At 38.9% G+C, this 22,150-nt stretch overlaps 2 protein-coding genes across 2 annotated transcripts; both read right to left on the bottom strand.

The window, feature by feature from the left end:
• Positions 1-65: 65 nt before the first annotated feature.
• ehhadh (enoyl-CoA, hydratase/3-hydroxyacyl CoA dehydrogenase) lies at positions 66-14,840 on the bottom strand. Its single transcript, XM_028022988.1, has 7 exons — positions 14,674-14,840; positions 12,967-13,070; positions 12,619-12,788; positions 11,542-11,653; positions 9,454-9,558; positions 5,638-5,979; positions 66-3,912 (listed from the first exon to the last, which is right to left on the bottom strand). Exons 1-7 carry the CDS (start codon positions 14,745-14,747, stop codon positions 2,663-2,665), a joined length of 2,157 nt encoding a protein of 718 aa, XP_027878789.1. The 5' UTR covers positions 14,748-14,840; the 3' UTR covers positions 66-2,662.
• Positions 14,841-16,263: 1,423 nt separating this feature from the next.
• LOC114147462 (uncharacterized) lies at positions 16,264-20,687 on the bottom strand. Its single transcript, XM_028021895.1, has 11 exons — positions 19,537-20,687; positions 19,013-19,124; positions 18,723-18,820; positions 18,470-18,520; positions 18,239-18,319; positions 18,011-18,100; positions 17,865-17,918; positions 17,462-17,506; positions 17,140-17,372; positions 16,575-16,749; positions 16,264-16,420 (listed from the first exon to the last, which is right to left on the bottom strand). Exons 1-11 carry the CDS (start codon positions 19,772-19,774, stop codon positions 16,290-16,292), a joined length of 1,308 nt encoding a protein of 435 aa, XP_027877696.1. The 5' UTR covers positions 19,775-20,687; the 3' UTR covers positions 16,264-16,289.
• Positions 20,688-22,150: the final 1,463 nt, after the last annotated feature.

Below are 22,150 nucleotides of genomic sequence, written 5' to 3'. Positions count from 1 at the left end.
TTTATTTGATCTTTTGATCAAATAAAAACATCAAGCAAGATGGAAAGAAACACGACTATTCTGAAATATATATTCTGAGTATGCTTTTATTGAAGAATTTGGTCATAATTTACATGTCGAAAAATACATTACAAGTCATAATTAAAAAAAAAAAAGGTACAACGATGAGACTTTTCTTACATTTTGTCAGATTACAATCATAAACTTCCATGTTTTTCTGGGGAATTTTAATAGAATAAACCAACACAAAGAAATGCACAAATATAAGGTGAAATGGAAGTTACACATCAGTTTCTTTTTACCAGAAAATTGGTAAGAGGTAAAAAAAAAAAAAAAATAGGAAGAAGGTAATTTTATCAGATGAGACCAACATTAGCTAACTCTGCACTTCACCCTTAACACAACATCCATCAGTTAAACATGGTAGTGGCAGCATCATGTTAAGGGGTGAAATCTAGCTCAGCAGGGTCAAGGAACCACCTGGCAATAGTTGATGAGAAGTCAAACATCCTGCAACAGACTTCAAACTGAGCAGGAGGTTCAACTTCCAGAAGAATTGAGTATCCACCCCAAACTTTTCAGATGTTTAGAAAAATGTCTACTTCAACGCATTTTTATGCATGACTTCGTTTTGGTTTATTCCAATTAAATCCCTTTAAATATTGGGAAAAACAGGAGAAAACATATCAAACTTTGGGATTTTGTGGGAATTTCTCTTACTGAACAATGAATTAGTCTTGCACAGCTTCAGTCTTTTAGTGTTATAGTATATTAGTTCATTAGACTTTTTGTTTTTCACTATCAAAGTATTTTCCTATTTGTACTTTCTGCTACTATAGTCTGGTTACCTTTGTGATTAAATATTTCCTTTGGTTTATTCCTGTCATTTCTTTTTTTTCCTTTTTTTTTCTCCGAAGAGTTTTTGCGGCGCTAGTGGCTCGTATTTTTTTGACAGTAGGCAGACAGGAAGGAGGGTGAGGAGAGGGGGGAAGACATGCGGCAAAGGTCGTCACCACACCACGCCCCGTTCCTGTCATTCCTAAATGCAAATAGAAACACTTCTAACCAGAATGTGAAATCAGTCAGCTGCTGTTCTGTATAAGGTTTGACAAGACAGTAGGATTTAATGTTGTCAAATATGTCATTCATGTGTCACCCTGTTCAATCCATCCAGTGTAATGAATAGAGCGATTTCAACATAGTGTTTCATTGAGCCTCATTTGCAGATGTGCAACAGTCAGTATTTATAAAAACAGCAATATGTTCAATAGATTGTGGAGAATGATAAAAAAACTTTTTTTTCCATTACAACCTCTGATTTAGAGACTCATAATAACTTAAAGCTCCACCAAACCACAGAGGAGGTTCTTCTCTCCGCCAGCCGTCCACTAAAACGATTTTTCCCTATTTCTGCCGAGGCTGCAGCTATAACTTTAACAACCTCAACAATTTACTCCCATTACTGTCACCTTACATTTAAATGACTAGTGATCTGCATCTAAAAACACCCCGCTGGAAAATTTCACAAACTCAATTATGTTTTTATTTCATTTGGCTTTGCACATTTCTTATTCGCTTAATGTTTTGTTGTTGTTTTTAGAAGTGCAATCAGTTCTGCATTCAGAATCTGTCATTTTAACTCTATTTTTCCCCAAACAGTGCTTCAGGTTATTAAATTAAAGCATAGCACAGACAAAGCTCAGATTCTGGTACTTCAAGCTAGATCCACAACTGATGTAGACAAAAATATCTACAACTTGAACATTTTTATTGCTATGGTTTGTGCATATTTGAGTCTCTTAGAGGGCCCACTATGTGCATAATAAAGCAATTTCTTTCCACAGTATAAGTGGAGTGACACACACACTTTTGCAAAGACTATTTGCTTTCCTGACTATCTAAAAGGCCGGTCTCAAAATTACCAGAAAACATCTTGATGATACCAAAGACTTTTTGGAAATTATTCTGTGGTCTGACAAGGTACAAGTGCAAATTGTTTGGCAGGTGTTTGACTCATTACATCTCACATAAAAACAAATACAGCATTTCAGAAAGATTACAACTCTAATTTAATAAAACCTGAAAATCTCCTCTCTAACAAAAAATCCCTAAAGCAAATGTTCCGCCGATTTGTGCTGTTAAAATCAAGCCCATTTGGTAACATGGTGCAAGACCATGTTACAAAGCACATCTGACGGTTTTGCAGTGGTCTAGTCAAAGTCTGGATTTAATTCTGAGTGAGATGCTATGGTATGGTCTTAAACAGGCAGTTCAACACGAACTCTTTAGCAGGACATTTCTTTTTCACATAGGGCCAGGTTATTTGGAGACCTTTTTTCCCTAATAGATGACATGTTCACTGCAGCAGTTTTTACCCTGTTTTGGTATGGCTGATATTAAAATGTGATTTATGTTTTAAAGATTTAAGTGTGACAAATCTGTTATACTTCATTTCTATAGGTTCTTCAGCTTTTATTTGAATAAATTAAACCTTCTAAACGATTGTTACGTTTGCATTGATAAATACAAAGCAAATAGATGATGAGAGTGATTTAATGCATTGTATTAAAGCTACATGAAAGTGCAAAGTAAATGTACATTATTTGGTTAATTAGCAATGTAATTAGAAAAATCTGCTGTCACACTGGAGGTGAGCTGAAGTTTAAAGCTGGCTGCGGGGTTTCTGGATGACCTCCCTCCATTTGTGGATTGCTGGGTTGCTGATGGCTGCCAGCTTCCGGAGCAATCTGCAGGGCTGCAGACCTGGAACATCAGGGTGGATCTGCTGGTAGTGCTCCAGCCTCTCCACAACCTTGTCTAGACCCACCTGGCTAGCGTAGAACATGGGACCCCCGCGGTGTCTGGGCCAGCCATAGCCGAGCACATAGATGACGTCGATGTCTTCGGGTCCTGCGGCGATTCCGTCCTGGAGGATCTGGAAGCCCTCGTTGATCAGCGGGTAGAGGCAGCGCTCCAGCACCTCCTGGTGGTCGATGCGACGTGCCACCAGGCCGTGCTGGGCTCGATAGTCCTCCAGAAACCCGAACAGCCAAGGGTCGGGTTTAGCCACACGACCGCCGGGTTTGTCGTACTGATACCACCCTTTGCCTGTTTTCTGACCAAACCTTCCCTGTTCACACAGCAGGTCTCCCAGAGGACTGTACCTGCTGCCGCCTCGGATTCTAGCGGATGTTCCTGTAAAGGCGGGCAAAACTAAACCATCCGCCTTCCTGACCTTCCAGCCAATGTCCAGCCCAGAGAGGTCAGACACTTTGAACACACCCATGGGAAACCCGAACTCTTCCAGCACCTGGTCCACCTGCTCAGGTGTGGCTCCCTCTTCCAACAGGAAGAACGCTTGCTCCAAGTACAGCTTCAGCATACGGTTTCCTACAAATCCCCGACAGTTTCCAACTGCAACACTCACTTTTCCCATCTTCTTCCCCATCTGCATGGCGGTGGCCACGGCTTCGGGGCACGAGCGCGGCCCGTAGACCACCTCCAACAGCTGCATGACGTGAGCTGGCGCGAAGAAGTGCATCCCGACTACCAGTTCTGGACTCTGGGTTTGAGAAGCCAGCTCGTCTATGTCGAGCCCAGAGGTGTTTGTGCACAGGAGTGCGCCCGGTTTGCATATGGCCGACAGCTGCTGGAAGATGGTTTTCTTCAGAGCCATGTCCTCAAACACAGCTTCAATGACTAGGTCAACATCTGCCACAGCCTGGACGCTGCAGCTGTATTTGATTTTATCGTGTGCCAGGGGCACCCCTCGTCTCTTGGCCCCCCTCTCCAACATGCCAGACACCGCCTGCTTTGCCTCCAACAGCTGTTTCTCCTGGGTCTCCACGGCAACCACAGAGAACCCTGCCTGGGCCAGGGACACAGTTATACCTCGTCCCATGGTGCCAAGCCCTTAGAGGATAGAAATCATACGTTTAAACACAGTTAATATTTCATCCACAAATCAATTCTATAAAACTTTAAACAGTTTAATTAAATCAAGCAGTGTGAAGATTTCTTCTAAACAGGCTGCTGAGTCAAACATAAAAATTGTCTGGAATCCAAGCCTCCAAGCAGAGAGCAGCTACTCCACACACTAAACTGGGAATATCAGCCTAATTTCCAAGGATGGGATAGATGGAAAAATGAATAGACAAGCCTTAAAATACATGTACATCTAAAAAAAATAGATTATTGTGAATATGTTTAATAGTTTATTTCCTCTCTCATTTCAGGAAGATGAACTCATTAAATAGATTCAATAAACATAGTGTTAAATATTTCAATCATTTATTTCATGGAATTTTGATGTTTAAAAGTCAAAATTCTATGTCTTGGAAAATTAGAATATTGTATAAAAGTTATAGCGTATTAGTGGAAGGAAAAACTGTGACATAAAAATGTGCACCAGCAGCAGGAATAACTGCAGCCTTCAGAGGGTTGTCAAGAAAAATCGATTCAAGAATTTGAGGGAGCTTTATGAAGTGGACCGAGGCTGAGGTCAGAACATCCAGAGCCACTACCACAGATGAATCCCACACATGGGCAACACATGTCTTACTTGGCAAAAGGGAAAATCTACAGTGCTGTTGCTCTCTGCTTCAAAGTCCTTTTTTTAGGTCAATTTAAAGTTCACATTTAATTTGAAAATCCAGGTTATAGAGTCTGGAGAAGAGTGGAGAGACAAAATCCACATGGCTTGAAGTCCAGTGTGAAGTTTCCACCGTCAGTGATGATTTGGGTGCCATGTTATCTGCTGGTGTCAGTCCACTGTGTTTTCTGAAGTCCACAGTTAATTAAGCCATCTACCAGGAAATTCTAGAGCATTTCATGCTTTCTTCTGCTGACGAGCTGTACGGACGTGAGGATTTTATTTTCCATCAAGAATTGGTACCTGCCCACATTGCCAAAGGTACCAAAGGCTGGTTCAATGACCATAATGTTCCTGTCATTGATTGGCCAGCAAACTCCCCTGACCTAAACCTCATAGGAAATTTATGTTGTGTTGTCATGAGGAACCAACAAGGAAGATGACTGAAAGCAGCCATCAAAGCGACCTGTGCGTCCATTAGATGCAGGCCGCCTCCATGCCACGGCGCAAAATGAGCCCCAACCAAATATTTAGAGGATAGAAATTGACATTTTCTGCAGAAACCTGACAGTTTTGTTTAAAAAATGTCAAGTATATTTATTGGTCATACATATATTAATTTTCTGGGATACAAAATTTTAGGTTAGTAAGTCATATTCATCAAATTACATGAAATAAAGGCTAGGAATATTTCACTATGAGTGTAATATGCTCAGGTACCTTGTTCTCACCCACTAAATTAAAGTGACAGCATAATGCAGAGAGAAATGCACATTCTCTGATATCATCTTTCACATATTAAATGGTTTTCCAGAGCTTGCAATTTTAATGCACAAGCTGCTGAGCCGCACATATCCAAACTGGGGTGCATCCAATCCTCCCTGCAGGGAATAGCGAGTCCATTTACCAAACTCGGATGAACTGTTAATGAGGGCTTAGTTTCCATAGGCAACAGGACTTTGGAGATGCCACACAGATAGCTTGATGAGTCAGTGTGCCTGTGCTAATTGAAAGCTGAGTACAAATTAGAAGCCTAGAGCTCTTACCGATGACAGCTGCTTTATGCACAGGCCTGGGCTTGCTGGTGTCCCAGCGGGCTCCGCTGGCCGTGCTCCACCTGCTGACGGCTCTCTGGGCAAAGAAGTAGTACTGTAGAGCCCGGGCCTGACCCGAGTTGAAAAGTACGGAAAACAGCTCCCGCTCTCGCTCCATTCCCTTAGCATAGGGCAGCGTGACAGCAGCGTGAACTGCTTGGACACAGGTACCCGGTGCTATGGCTCCGCGGGCGCTCCGCCGCACCTGCTGCATTGCCCTTTCAAAGATCGTATCCAAATCGGGGGGACGTGGACACGGATAGGTGCTTATGCGGCGTGCATCCAAAGATTTATCTGGAAGAGAAGCAATGAGGAAGTCTCTTCAAGGAAATTGCAGCTAGTGGAAAGCAGGAAGCAGTGAAAACACACTTATAAAAGGTAGCTTCTGGTCAGACTATAACAACACAAAGACACGCACATTATAATAGTCATTAATCAATACTCTAACTGTAATCAAACAAAGTCAAAACAAAATCAAATAAAAATTACCTGAAACTGTTACATAGATCGATATGCTGAAGGCTGAAGTTATTCAGCTTAAATGTGCCTGCCATCGCATGTTCATTGCAAATAAACCATTTCCACTCTTCATAGTTTTAGTATAGCAAATGGTACACAAAATCAACAACTAAGTTAAGACAAGAAAAAAAAATCAGAAAAATTAAAAGGTAAGTGATGTTTGTGATGTTGTAAATCAACATCACAAAGGTTTCAATCAGACTTCAAAAATGCAAGTTCCTTCATAGCTGTCAATTACTCAGTTTTAATTCCCTTTTAAACTATTATGTTATTACTTTGATTAAAATCTTCTGGCAAACTGTTCCACAGCTTAACCCCGGCATCAGAGATACACATACCACAGTGTATTTATAGTATATATAGTATATATTGTAATATATTTATACTTTACTGTTTTAGTTAAAAACAATTTGAAACAATTCATGAATATCTTTAGGGAGTATATGATTGTATAAATTATTGCATGAATCTAGTTTATGGTCATATTCATAGGCATAATTTTAATTTCCAGCTAAAAAGTGCTTCCCCTTTTCAAGCAGTACTTCTCACTTCTCCACTCTGCTGGAATTTTCAACCAGCACTCAGGAAGTGTGGATATAATTCATTTTTCAGGCACATTCATCCACTCAGTCAGCTTCTGAGAGCAGGCTGATCTGACAGGCCGCTTCCAGATAATCGCAGGGACTCTGGCTGAACGCTGCAGCTCTGAGCGAAACAAAAAAGCAAAAGGTTCACTTCCAACAAAATTCTGTAGCTCTTGGAATTTTGAGCAAAGGCAAACTCTACAGTAGCTTCCAAAATATCCAGACACATTCACCTTGTCACCTTGGTGTAATGATGATGGTAACAAATCAGCTCAAAGTAGTGGATAATTGTGAACTGGAAGAGAAAATATTTAAGGTCTTCAATTTTTTGCAAGTAAAAGTTTTGAAAGTGTGACATGCACTTGAATTCACCCCTTATGATTCAATGACTTTGCAAGGCATTGTATAAGAGAATGTTTACAAGAGAAGATTTAATGTTTAATCCAACAACCTCACAACACAAGCCTTCCTGCATGCTGTGATTTTAAAGAACGAGAAAGAAAAAGATGGCCGCTCTGCCAAAACCTTGTTAGAGGCATCTTAATTCCCAATCCTAACTCCTCTGATGTGATTACAAGAGACAGCAGTCAGAAACCTTCACAGCTCTACTGAATTACTCTCACATAAGGGTCTGGGTCGGAAACTGGGTCACTGAGGTGAAGCTTAAAGCGACAGCAAGAATATCTGACTTATCTTAACCACTTTCTCCGATAGGAAACACATTTCTCAGAAGAAGGATATTAAAAATAGAGAAATGGGGATGAAGGTTATCCATGATAAAGAATTTATTCTCGGTAAACAATCACACATCGGTGAGGTGGTATGTGGAAGTGTGATGCCGTTTCAGTGTGATTTACAAGGCATTATTGCAGCAGTTAATCTGTAAATGGTTGAGCTGTGGATTTGCAGTGGATGGGAAACCTGGCTGCCCCCTCGACAGATGTAGCGGGCAGATGTTGCAACCGCTGGGTAAAAAAAAGAAAAAGTTAATCTCATCACCAGTGAGAGACTCAGATCTGTTCCTGGCCACGCCTGCATTAAATTAAATGCACAAAATGATTTTTTTTAAGCAAATGTGGACTTGTGTGGTGTTTATGTGGAGAGGCGTGACCTTAATATATTTTGTATCCTCTGCTCAAAGTTTTCATGCTTTTTTTAAACAAAAATGCATCCACAAGCTAAGGTTACTGTCCTAATACTACATGTCTGTTACTTGATTTTATTCAGGCATTTGAGCTTTACAAACACAAATCCCTTTGTCACAGGGTATCTGCACAAACACCACTTTTTCAGACTTTAATCTCCAGAGTTCTCAGTCCTTTTCAGCTCACAGTTATACTAAAGAAGTTTATTGAGAATTCATTGCAAATACTTCTGCAGATGTCAGGATTAAATTATGGTACTTGAAAAAAATTGGGTGAGTCAGGAAAAGAGAAAGAAAATAGACAAATGGGCGGATATTTTTCCATACTTATCCAGACCTGTTGAATAGTTTTCCAGACTGGCAGCAACCCTGTTCTCATGGTAACAAAGTACAGAGAGGAGACAATGGCTCTTCCTGACATTATCTTTTATTATATTATGATGTATTAAATGTATTTTTCAATCCCAAAAGTTGGCATTTTCTACAGACAAAAGAACATAGCTGTAGGCCCAATACTGACACCCAAACAGACTTCCTGCTGATTTGAACGCCTCCAAAAAAAGATGTCAGGGTTCAGAAACCTACAAACATCAGCTGCAGATGACATATTTGACACAAAGTGACGTGAAGCCTCCAGTGGAGTCATACAAACATCAATTCATGTTTGTTTCACACAGAAAAACAAAAGCTGCTCCATAAAGCAAGACCCTGCTGGGGCTAAATATGCCTCCCTCCTGTGTGTACTCCCAACACACACAACCAGCAGAGTGACGGTGTGTGTTCAGTTCACTTTATGTGAAAGAACGCAAGCTCAAACAGAAGCAGTAGACATGATACTTTGCTCCTTTCTTACTTCTTCATGTTAAATACGAATCCAAAGGTCATTCTTTTTTTAATTAACAGAAAGATATCAAGCAGAAACTGTTAGCCAAGACCCCCACAGTTTAAAACAACATTGTCTGCAGCAGATGTGGAGACATAAAGCGTTTTCATTTTTCATTTGAGAGGAGAACACTGGCTTTTCTTTTCACTTTTATCCCCATTCAGCCAAAGAGAATGACCTATTCTTCAGTCAGACTGGGAGATCGCTCCTCCGGCTCTCCAGGGATGTGGCACACTTCAGGAATCCACTCAGTGTGTAAAATGAGTCAGATTCACGTGCGTGCGGGAAATCCTCGTACCACTAATCGACTGGAGAGGGCCTCGATATTAATATTCTAAGAAAGTTTGTCCCTTTTCGCCTTCCTGAATAATACAGCAAAAGCAGTGAAGACATCAGAGCCCATCTGACAGAGCCATGAAACATTTATGGACCGTGTTGGTGGAGGATCTGGCTGTCGTGTCTTCTGCTTGCTTTGCCTTCCAAAGGCTTCACATCGACACGTCTTGATGTCGGCCTGGCCTAAAATAACCACTCTAATAGAAGTTTCTCCTCCTTCCACCGGGTTAATATTTAATGCCGGGAAGAAAGTTTCTATCACTCCATTAAATACCTCCAGAAGCATTTATCTTGCGGCTTACCTGCCACACTTTGGGCAAACTTGACAGCTGCATCCACAGCGTTGAGATCCGTCACCTCATCAACAATTCCAAGCTGCCGAGCCTCAGCTGCAGTCACTTGGCGGCCTGTGGCACACACAGAAGTCCTCTATACATTATGTAGAACATAACATATTAAAGTCAGTGGGCGTCAAATTTATATGTAAAGGGCACCTTGTTACTGGGTAGCTTATAATACTGTATATATGGCAATGCACCACTGCTAAAGTGACTTTTATCATATAAAAAATGAGAATGAGAAATGATTTCACAACTTTCCTATATTTAAATGTAATTTATTATCTCAGCAGTAGTATTAACACCCTTAACAGTCTGCCAGCCTCCCACACTTTGGCAATATACTGTATGTCCACTCTGCTTTGCCAAAAGCCTCTAAATCTACTTGAAGATGAAGACATCTCTTGTCCAAAGCTCTTTTCAGATCTCAAGGCAGACTTTCTGACACATTTAGTTCTGGACTCTGGTTAGACCAGCTGGAGAACTTCAAATTCATCCATTTTGATGATTTTAAATGCCTGCTTTGCTGAGAAATAATAATAATAATAATAATAATAATAATAATAATAATAATAATAATAATAATAATAATAACTACATCTGAAGCTTTAGGGCCGAAACTTGAAGATTTTGGTTCACAACGTCACCCAGTTTTGACAAAATCTCTAGTTCCATTTGAAAAAGCCAGAGCATGATACTGCCACCACCATGTTTCACTAGTGTTATTTTGCATTGTTTCTGTGCCAACCAAACTAATGCTAATTATAAACACATTCTTCCAGAACGTTTGATTTGTAGTGAAAGGATGCAAATGTCATGAAAATCTTAGCTGGAGAGCTAAACTTTATTGTAAATTAGTTACATTCACACGTAATGTTAGAACAAGAACAAGAAATTTTGAAATCAGATTAAAAGTTGTGTAAAACAGGGTGTTTTTCTATTAATGTTCACACAGTGCAACCAAGTTACCGCAGCTTAATTTCCCCATCTCACAGAATTGTTTGCACTTAAATATTTTAAAATCACATTAATGGTGGGAAAAGTTTTGAAATATATTTATCTTGATTTTTTATAAATCTCAAAAACTGATATTTTAGCCAAGTGTCAAACTCATTGAGATAATTCTTTATAAGTAGAAAGGCGGACACAAGCTGTACAACCTACCATGTGCTGACACCTGCTGGCCAACGGAGTAAGATGCATATAGCAACTTAAATGACTTTCTGCATTAATAAAATGCTGTCCGATAATCTGAAAAATCAAACCACACTAGAGTCTTTACTCTTACTGCAGAAGAAAGTAACCTGCTGAAGCCTGTTGAGCAACAAAAACTTCCAGAAACATCTGTTTAGAGGAAAACTTTACTTCCAGCACAAATACTTTACAAATACATCTGTGACTGGTTAACTTAGTAGAGCACTTTAAGTTGGGCCAAGGTTGGACTTTTTTCGTTTTATTAAGAATTCTGCTCTTTAAAACATTCTGTATTTAATTGGCTTCATCTGATCTTTCACTTAAAGGCTTCTGCTCTGATGTGTTGACATATAAAAGTTAGCCTAGGCCTGAGGTATCCAGTCTGATTTACTGAAGGTTACATTCCTCACAGCGCCTTGGAAAAGTAATCTACTTATCCAGAACTGGAAAATCCTTAAGTCAAATTTTATAATTTTCTTTACCAGATTTTGCATGAACCCTGGTCATTAAATTAAGCAAATTAACAGAGTCCCTGTTTTGTTTTGTTTTTCTTTTAGAGAAAACTTTGTTTTCTAATGAAGACACAGAACTTTAGAAATCCTTTGCAGCTTTTTACAGCATAGAGACTTGTCAAGTTCATAATGATGGCTACTTCTCCTTGAGGAAAACAGACTTTTGTCCAAACTTTACAACCCAGATTTTTCTAAGAATTTCTCTAGACATTTAGCTGTTTGATATGGTTAGTTATTTTGTTCTATACTTTCATAGAAACAATCAATTGAGCTGCTGGAAAATAAGACACTAAATCATTTTCATAGCAACAGGAGCATCTATATGATACGTTTTTTATGAAAGTACCTGTGGTGATGAGGTCCAAGCTAGCTGGGACTCCAATGAGCCTTGGCAGACGCTGAGTTCCTCCTGCACCTGGCAGCAGACCCAAAGCCACCTCTGGAAATCCCAGTCTGGCCTGAATCAAATTATTCATGAAGTACAATGTGTTGGTGAGCCTAGTCTCACAATGCAGACATTTGACAAAAGCGGGATTTTCTTCATATTCATTAAAATGGATCAAAATGAAAACCAACTTTTTTCACCCTGCTAATTGCTTCATCAACAACAAAATGGAAGTCCGTCCATGCATTTTGTGATGAGGTTTGTAAAAAGGAGATACAGAACAGGATTACATGGTGCAAAAATGTGGATCATCTTGGTTTTTTTTTAGTTCAATAAATACTGCATTTTAAAGCTAATTGTAGCACTTTTATGTGGTCCATGTTTGTTACATTTAATGTTAAACTATAACCAATGACTTTGTGTTAGAGCTTCAAAAGTAAAGCACAAATATTTATCAGCTCTTAAAAGTCTGATTGATGCATCTCAAGGTTTCAAAATGTGTTTTTTAGAGGATTTCAAGTAAGAAATGAGGTAAATATTAATGTATGCCACAATTTTGGGAGTTTTTCTTTTTTAAAATAGCATGCAACATCTTAACTCACAATCATCCAGCCCTTTGTGTTGATCTACACATAAAATTAAAATAAACATTTTTTAGTTTGTGTTTGTAATGTGGCAAAATATAAAAAGTTGAAGAAGCAAAACACTATAAGTCAAAACACTGCAGCTTCTCTGAAATATGCTTATCAATTGAAATATGGACCATCTTCAAAAATATAACTAAAAAAAATCAACTGTGACATGTCTGAATGTAATATGTACTTTTTGGCATAACGCTACTTTTTATATTATTATTTATGCTGATAAAGTTTACTCCATTTTAATTTACTTTAAAAGCCTGGAAATTCCGGAAAGACTTATGAAAAGTCAGTTCAGTGTAAATAACGTTATCATGAAATATAAACCTGTCACTGATGCAGCTCTACACTGTCGGAATGAAGACAGTGACTAACAAAGGGACTTGAAGTGTGAACTAACCTTAGAGTGGGCGATACGATAGTGACAAGAGAGCGCCAACTCGAGGCCTCCGCCTAAAGCGATCCCCTCTATGGCTGCCACCACCGGTTTGGACGCTGCCTCGATCAGATGGACCATTGGCACCAGAGGAGGCCCGGTCATCTTGGCCCCAAACTCTCTGATGTCTGCTCCTGTTGTACAAAATCATGATGACAAACCTGTAACATGAGCTGCCAATGATTTTAGTCATAAAAAATAAACAACTGGAACAGAACATTTAAAGAACTTTTTTAACTTTATGAAACAAGGTGAATCCTGAATTTTTTAGAAGTGCATTATCACTGACATGGAGCAGAGGACTGTCTGTACCTCCACAAAATTTTCCATTCTGGCCACAGATTACCACAGACTTCACCTCTGGCTCACTGAGCGCTCTGTGCATCGTGTCAACAATGCCTTGCCTCACCGCTGCACTGCAGAAAGAAACATAAACAGCAGATTTACAACATTGTTGGCTTTAAGCTACTCCCAACTGAGGTTCCAGAACACTAGAGTGTTTTTTGCTGAAATTCTCCTGCTTACTATTGCTACAAATACTGTTCCAGGCGAAAGCGTTCATGTTACAAACACAACCTACAATTTATTCTATCAGGGTTTTATTAGACAGACCAGTAGGACATTTTGGAAACCATACAGTGGAAGGAAAAGGATAAATGGTTTTCACAGTTTTTTTGACAAATAAAATCTAATAGGTTTTGGATCCATATATCTTTATCCCCAGTTACTTTGACACCCTTAAATAAAATATTGCACAACCAATTGCCTTCAAAAACTACATAATTAAAAGGCCGCTGCCTCAATTAAGACTTTGAATAATCACCTTCAGTGAAGTGAAGAAAATCTCTAAAGCTGGGAAAAAGAATGACACAGTATGATATCATCACCCCTGATTTTTAGCATGGGGGTGTTGTACCATGTTACTTTGAATTTTGATCTCATCTGACCAGAGCAATAATTTGCCAGGTCTCCTCCATGAGATTGTAGGAAACAGCAAATGTGTATTATTACTCAGGTTATTACTCTAAACTCCTCCTGAGTTACCATGGGACCCTTGATGCTTTTATGATTCATTGCCAGGTCAGTCAGCTAAGGTGGACGGCCATGTTGTGCCATCATATTTTTTTTTTTTATTTTCACATCATAGATTAAGTTATGCAATGTGAGATGTTTAAATCTCCAGATACTGTTTTGCTTGGGAACTGGATGCACTGGACTGTAAATACAAATGTATGCTAAGTTGCATATTTTCATTAACTAAAACATTAAGGGAGGTCAGCAAAACAAAAGCATCCATTCCATAAAGAGTTGACTTCAAACTAACAGGGAAATGAAGGCCAGAACATATTCTGGACAAGTCAAAACAGAACGACTCTGATTTAAGATGTTTGTAGAATGTTAACAGAGTGTCACTGTTAAATAAAGTTTTGTTGTCATCCAGTAAATTATTAATAACGGTGATTCATTGTAAGCACTCAGTGTATCTAAGGGAGCAATCTGATGGGCAGAGTACAACATGGGTTAAAGGTGGAGTTCAACCTCTTTAATTAGATAAGGGAGCAAAACCAAAGCTAAATTCGCTGTCTTTGTATTGCAAAGGGAGTACAAGTACGTTACTTTTACTTCGTTACTTACCTAGCAGGTATTGCTGCTTTCACGTACGGAAGGAGCAAATGTATCCCACATGGCTATGTCTATTTTATTGTTTTCTTAAAGAAATGACGGTGTGTATTCTTGAGTTGCATTTAGATTCTTGTCGGAATGTGAACTTTTTATCCCGTAACAGCAAGTTTTATAATAAACGTACGTGCAAAACACTGAAATTAATCCAAATTGCCATTTTAAATTAAATCCACGCGTTACTTCAACATTTGACCAACTGAGAAAATAACGTATTACTTACTCTTCCTTGTTTATGCTCGCAAAATGTATTTGTACATAATCATATTTTCAAAGCAAATTAGGAATGTGCAATAAGTCGTGTATTTATTTTGAAGGACAGACTTGATTGTTTCTCACCTCAGTGCATTGACGGGAGGATTCTGCAGAGTGATCATGCCAACAGAGCCTGAAACTCGGCTGTAAAAAGCCATGGTGTCCAAAAAATATTTCGTGTTGTTGTTGCACTTCTTTTCCTGTTCGCCAACTGAACTTTGAAATCGTTAGCGAGACACATGGAAGAGCGAATCAGCGACGCTGAAGTTGGTGTCTGATGCGAAGTGTCTTATTAAAGGGTTGTTTCACTCATTTTCTCAATTTAAAATACTTGCGCAGCTAAAACATGCACTTAATCAGTGAACTCTTAAGATACATTCAAAATACAAATTGTTTTTTGGGGGTTTTTTTGCACCTATACAAGAAAAAAAATAGTGGAAAGAATAGAAAAAGAAGGAGGAAGTCCAAACCACCTCCTCGTTGGATTATAAGGGGGAAGGCTCATTACTACCCCTTCTACAACATATCTTTCCCTGGCTTTTTAACCATAAGGAGATTTAAGGAGGGACAGCAAAAGCAAATGAGGGGAATAAGCAGTGTTTGACAACAACTGCACTTAATGGAAATTGAGCTGTTAGCAGGCTGTCATGAGACTTTCACACGTCTTAACTCAGAGGCAGAAGAAGTCTTCACTCAGATAACAGAAAAGAATTAGAACATCTGTAATAATATTCTTTTGCCAGATTAATCTGTTCTCCAGACACCAGAAAAAAAACGACATGTTACATAAGTACAGTGTTCCAGGAACACAACCTTGTACTAACTGTGAAGTATGGAGGTGGAAGTGTCACGGTTTTGATTTACTGTAGTATGATCTAGTCATCTCCATATTCATCGTGAATGCTACCATGTATCAGAAGGTGTTTGAAGGAAATGTGTGGCATTCTGTGGAAACAGTTGAGCTGAAGATGTAGAGGAGTAGAGCAAAAATGTCCTCAGACCAGTGTCAGAGGCTGGTAGATAGCTGAAGAAGGAACCCAGATAGCACAGAATGATTGAAACAACATTGAATCAATGTCAGCCAGAAACATTGAATCAACGTTGAACGCTGACATTGAAACAACATTGAAAGTGGTCGGTGACTTGTATGTTGAATCAACGTTAGGGTTTCAACCATAACTGACATTATATCAATGTTGATTCAACCATCATCTGTATGTCAACTTGTATGCATATTTGTGTTGATAGTACATTGAATCAGTTATGAATCAATGTTGATTCTACATTATATCAATATTGAGTCAACCATCATCTGACTGTGGTTCTGCACACATATTTCCGTTGATTCTACATTGAATCAATGTTGATTCAACACTCATCTGAACGTGGATCTGCATCCGGAATTGTCTTGATTCTACATTGAATCAATGTTGCTTCGACAGTCATCTGACTGTGGTTCTGCACACATATGTCGGTTGATTCTACGTTTAATCAATGTTGATTCAACACTCATCTGAACGTGGATCTGCATCCGGAATTGTCTTGATTCTACATTGAATCAATGTTGCTTCGACAGTCATCTGACTGTGGTTCTGCACACATATGTCGGTTGATTCTACGTTTAATCAACCATCATAACCATCATCCTGAAATAAACCACATAAAAATACCATGGCAGTGCTTAAATATTTTATTTAATTTCAGTCTTCTGGCCGTCCCTTTGGTTGCCTTTCAATGCCTCCCTCCCGGTCTGGTGCATAGCGAAACCATTTCTTTACTGTTTCGCTGTAATTTTGATCAGTTAGGCCTGGTTCGAATTGACGAGCAGCAACTGAAAGACACAAAAGAACATCATTACGATAGAGGGTATCTCACATAAAATTTCTTATTATCCCATACCCTCACTTTGTTTAGATTCTGATTCACCAACAGTCTCATTTCCTACAATTAAAATTCAAAGCCCTTTTCCAGTAGAGGAAGCTCACCTAATATGCACTCTTGCAGGATTGTGTCCTTGAATGGCTTTTTACTCTGGGAATGCCTATGTTTCTTCCCAGCCCAGTTGAACTGACTTGCCAGGGCATTTCTCATACAAGTTGTCAACATTCTTCTTACCATGTTGGCTGAATTGGTGCCTCCTACTAGAGCCAGTCGAGCAATCTACATCAGAGACAAGTACATGAAGGCATAGCATTACACAGCAGCATTATATCATGTAAATTAAAAACACAGCAGAGACATAACCTTGTTTTGATACTGTATTTATGCTTATGCACTGATATTCCACTCCATAGTGTTCATTCATGGTCATGGATATTAGCGTTATTAACCATCCTGGTCCCAATTTGGGTTAGGTCAAAATTTAAATCATCTATGTGAATAATTGCAAAATGTTTCATAAATAGCACATCTACAAGCTCTGTGACATGTTCAGAACTTGTAGATTACAATTTGTGTTCAAGTAGCTAAAGAGCTAACATTTTGCCCTTAGAAAAACACTCACACTGACATAATCTACATTGATGCTGATCAGTCTTTCAAATGAATTACCATCTTTTGACGCACTGTCTCTTCAATCAGTAATGACTCTGCTTTACTGAAATCTTCTTCACTTTCAATTGGCAGCTGGAAGGGGAGTACAAGGTTTGCTGGTCCTTGTGTGCTACCTGGTGTAATGTTACTCTGAGCCAAATTGTTCTTAATGAATTGGACATCTCTGGATAGATCCTTCACAATCACAAGAGCTTCAGCAAGCATCGATGTCATCTTATGGATAGCGAGGTCTTCAGGAGAACATTAAGAATCTTTAAGTGCAACATCAAAATAACCTGAAAATGACACATTACAAATACATTATGTCCAATAGACTTGCCTCTCAAAAGCTGCCCATTATTGCTGGCCCTTTGTGTGGTTGCATCTGCAAAACACAAATATTCATGCACAGAAGTTTAAAGGTTAGGTGTCAAAATGACACCGACTTTCTTTAGGTGTGAAATGTTTCCTACAGATCTTTTATAGATAAGGACATTTCTGCATCTAATCAGGAGAGAACTCTGATGAGTGGAATACACAAGATCACAATGGCAAAAAGAAAATACTGTCAGGGCTTTGTGTTATGTTTGCCTTTAAAAAATAATGCATAAGTGTCAAAGCATTTAAAGAGTTGGTGTCATTGCTCACACAGATGTGAGCAATGACCACAGTTCAAATATAGACACAACCTCACACATTCAGATCACAAAATGTCTACAAATGTTGGATGACTGTCTTGATACCTTCGAAACCTTGATTAGGCGCTGAATCCAATACATCATTCAGGTCGGAGTTTGCTTTTAAGTGAATAAGAAATGCAAAAACTTAGCTAAAGTGAATTCATTAGTCAACACAGATCACTGTATATGTATGTAGTAAAGTGGGTTACTCTGTGATATATCCAATGGCAGCCTATTTTGTGCACATTGTGAGAGACCAGGGCGATGGTTATACTGCCTTGAGCTGCATCCAGACAACCCTGTAGATATAGTTACATTTCGCAATAGTTTACAAGTGTAAACACAAGATACATAATCTAAATGTTTGATCAAACTAACTAATTAGCCAGAATCACTAAGATACCCATCACTATTACTGAAAGAGTACAGCATCATACCAATACTTGTACTTTGTCGCTGTGGATTCTGCAACCTGTGGTACTGGACACAGTGGGCTGTAGCAAAACCTGGCATCTCAGCTTGAACACAAAGTAGGAAATACACAAAGCAGTGAGGTTATTACTGTAACCTTCCATATGAGAAAATGTGAGACTTACATTCAGCTGACTGCTCTATATTTAAAGCATTGCTTTGACATCACAGTCTTATGAGACTGCTTGACGACTCACCATTAAGAACTTCATCAGCTAGTGATTGTTGGTAGTTGCTAGCAACAAGATCTACTAAGAAAAATAGGAAATAATTAAGAGCTAAAACTATACACAATTAGTTTTAGCTCTAAGTGCTAAAACTATACACAATTTCAGCAAGAAACACAATTTCAATCAAATTAAAATGTCCTTTTATTGGTACACTGTTATATGTAATTTCTTTTTTGACTGTGTAGAAGTGAGCATAGTGTCAATATAAAGGAAACAATACCTGGACATCCAACATCAGGTGGTTTGGCAAAACGCTTTCTTTTTGCACTGCTACTCTGATGGTCTTCAGAATCAGAATGCATAAACTGCTGATTTGGCCTACAAAACATTATGATAATACACTATATGAATATTACAACTGTAGTTAAGATACTACACTTATTAGTCAAGGCTACCGTCTGAATACATGGACACTCTGGCCACTTTGAGCCATCCTTTTAGCAGTGGTTGTTATTTTCTAGTTGCAACGCCCTAGGGAAAGTTATCACTGTGATAAAGTTAGTAATGTACCTGGATATTCTTTTTTGGCGGATAGCTCCTTCATCATGAGATTCAATTTCAGATGTTGGACACATTGTGGTGTTATATTTTGTCTCTCGTTTTTTCGCCTCATCAAGGGTCTCTGTAAAGAGCAGAGGGTAAATGCCAATTTGCATGTCTGCAGTCCAGTGCAGAACTACCCTAACAGCTCCTTCCCAACTCCCAAAAAACAGAACAATCACACCTGTGTGAAGCGCTACTATCATACATCATCTCATTCTGGCCAATCACTATTTGCCTCCTCACATTTGTCTTCTCTGATTTTACATACACAAAACATCTCAGCTGGACCTCTGAGGTACCAGCGCTTTATTATAATTATATATATTGTTTACTTGGTTTAATGTAGCCTCCTAAACAAACCTTTGCATCTGTAATGTCATGTCCCAATAGATAAACATACGTGAAAAGAAGAAAATATTGAGCTGATTTATCTATAACATGACAGCACGACTGTGTAGAACAGCTGTGCATGTGTTGCACCAGTTACTCACCACACGTAATGAGGACTCGTACATCCGTATAGGTGATCCATTTGTCGTCTGGTTGCATTCCGTCTCGAAGGGCTTTCTTGAGTGTTATGTGTTTTGGGGGCCATAACAGCGTCTGTTCCTCAGCTTTAAACCAGCTCTCTAGAACTACTGCTGTCCCACCATTTGGGAACTGTACAACTGACCACAGTGCCTCTCTACTCATCTTCGAAGGGCTAGGGATGAAATGAGAACTACTCATGATATCTCCTTACAGGTCATCCCCATTTCACTCTTCAAAGCCAAAGTGCACTACAGACATTGTAGTTTTTGGCCAGTCAAACATGTTATTTGCACAGGTAAGAATTAGATAAATGTTATTTTTAGGTAATTTATGCCATGATATACATCTCAGTTACAGATACTGCACTTTGGCAGGGCAGCATGACTATGCTAAATGAAGTAGTGGTATTACAATGGCACCATCCATGTCTGGACAGAGAAGGCATTTGCGCTTGATAGAGGCCAGTCCAACTACCCCTATATTTTCTTTCAAGCCACTGACTTTGTATGTGCCAATGTATGATGATTCACAGGGATACATGTAATATGGCTGTTTGTGTCCGTACATTCTGACGATTATATATGTATCCTCTTCTGATTTAATAATATTCTCTATTAATGCAAATCCATCTCCAACTTCAACACAATTGTCTCCTTTCTTTGTGGACAAAGTAAACCGATGAGTGGAGACCTTCCTGTACTGTTGTGAAGAAATAAACTGTGTGGGGACTGGACCATCAATGTGGATGTTAAGCAACTTTGGATAATCTCTAGAACATGTGGGTCCAACATGTGAGGTTTCAGACAACCTTTTAACTACCTGTTGTAGTGTCTGATGTGGCTTGCGTAGAAGATGCTTAATTTGACCAAGACAATTCTCAAAAGGAAATCCTGATATATTATCTAGATTGCCGAACCTCCTGTATTCTTCAGCCAAATGAGTAAGCTGGTGTATATTGTACACAATTTCATCTTTTCCATATAATTCCCCAAAGTGTTCAACAAAAGCAACCATCAACTTTTGTGCAAAGGCTAACATTTCCTCAGATATACTAGGGGACAGCAACATGTACATTCCAACGGAAAACAACATAAAATTGTCATACAGCTCACTGGGGAGTGAATCCTTCAAAACAACAGGACCCCAATATAACATGAAGGATCGGAACTCAGTAGCTTTCCACCGATCTATCTCCGACAGTCCCCTTGGTTTACGGTTAAACTCAGAAGGCGTGTAGAAACGTAGCTTTAGGAGTTTATCTGAAATGCCTGCTGCAGTTTGGGAAGGAAACTTTGTTGCTAAATGTTTCCCCTTTAACCATATATGAAGCATTTTCCTTGTAACTCCGAGACAACAGACATGCATGTAATCTGGTGGAAACATAGAAACCATCTTAACTAAACCAGATAAAGGGCTCTTTCCAATGTGATGTTCCTCATCAACCATGTCAGAGAAACTGGAGTCTGTCCTAAGTTTATGCTTTGTTTCAGAAAATGTCATTTTATTCATCCATACACCCTCCTGAAAGCATTTGTCACAACCTGAATAGCCATTGAATCCTTTGACCTGCTTAATATAAGCTCTTGCCGGCGCATCACAAATAAAGGCAGAAATTTCTACATTAAATTGCTTACCATTATAAATAATGCCATTACACAATACATTCTGAAGATCTTTGACAAACTGAGCCAGGTACTCAAAAACACTCACTGGCTTGCTTAGACCACAAAAAATGCCTACAACAAATGGGGACTTTGTGTAGTCACATGTCAGACATCCAAGTATGGGCCAAAACTGAAGTTTGGAACTTTTAAATAAAGGTAAGCCATCTATATTAAACTGGATATTAATAGTAGTCATAGTTGATGGTACACACAAACATGCCAACCGTGAAAGCACCCCTTTGACTATTCCAAAATGATAATAATCTCCCCCTTGAATTGTAGTGATGGGCACATTTCTGGGTGTTCCAAGCAATGTTCTCCCATCTTTTGGTAGGGTAGGGTGAAACATTGTCAAAATAGACAGCAAAGATGACAGTGCAACCAGAGAGATTGAATAGGATGTTGCCCAATACTTTAAACTTGTCCTGAGCAAATCATTATTGTCATCACTGTCAAGCTCATCCTCCACTATACTTTCAAAATGTGCTTCTGACTCACCTGGCAAGTCAGTATTTTCATTCACAGCACTGATAGTTAGTCGTCTGTTTAGTGGCAAGTCTGAAATATCTTGAAAAGGTAGTACATCCAACCTGCACTGACAAGAGGCTGCAACATGATATTTCTCCTGTTTCTTCCTTGGATTAGCATTAACTATTAACTTATACTCGGTGAGGATTTGCTGCTCTGTCTCTTTCAATAATTTGTTAACTCTACGTCTTTTAGCCCGAGAAGAAGCCGACATCTTAAAGAGTGTGGTGGTGCTTTACTCTAATGTAGACAAACTGCACCTGTTTACCTACAATTGTCTTCTTTCTTTAAAGCTGTTATATTTAAATATAGCTGGAAAAATAAAAAAAGGAGATGAAGAGATTCAGAATAAAATGCTGCATTTTAATATGCAAGATGAAAC

This window comes from Xiphophorus couchianus, chromosome 7 (assembly GCF_001444195.1).
Source record: "Xiphophorus couchianus chromosome 7, X_couchianus-1.0, whole genome shotgun sequence".
In the NCBI taxonomy this organism is placed as follows: domain Eukaryota; kingdom Metazoa; phylum Chordata; class Actinopteri; order Cyprinodontiformes; family Poeciliidae; genus Xiphophorus; species Xiphophorus couchianus.
This window is presented reverse-complemented; position numbering and strand designations above follow the sequence as displayed.

What these genes read in the sequence shown, in the direction of transcription:
- ehhadh (XM_028022988.1), bottom strand. Translation starts at nt 14,747, where the DNA reads ATGGCTTTTTACAGCCGAGTTTCAGGCTCTGTTGGCATGATCACTCTG. An exon ending in GAATGGAAAATTTTGTGGAG is followed by an intron (nt 12,789 to 12,966) that starts GTACAGACAGTC and finishes TTTGTACAACAG; the next exon opens with GAGCAGACATCAGAGAGTTT. An exon ending in ATCGTATCGCCCACTCTAAG is followed by an intron (nt 11,654 to 12,618) that starts GTTAGTTCACAC and finishes AATTTGATTCAG; the next exon opens with GCCAGACTGGGATTTCCAGA.
- LOC114147462 (XM_028021895.1), bottom strand. Translation starts at nt 19,774, where the DNA reads ATGAGTAGTTCTCATTTCATCCCTAGCCCTTCGAAGATGAGTAGAGAG. An exon ending in GCGACAAAGTACAAGTATTG is followed by an intron (nt 18,101 to 18,238) that starts GTATGATGCTGT and finishes CTATATCTACAG; the next exon opens with GGTTGTCTGGATGCAGCTCA. An exon ending in CCTGCAAGAGTGCATATTAG is followed by an intron (nt 16,421 to 16,574) that starts GTGAGCTTCCTC and finishes TGTGTCTTTCAG; the next exon opens with TTGCTGCTCGTCAATTCGAA.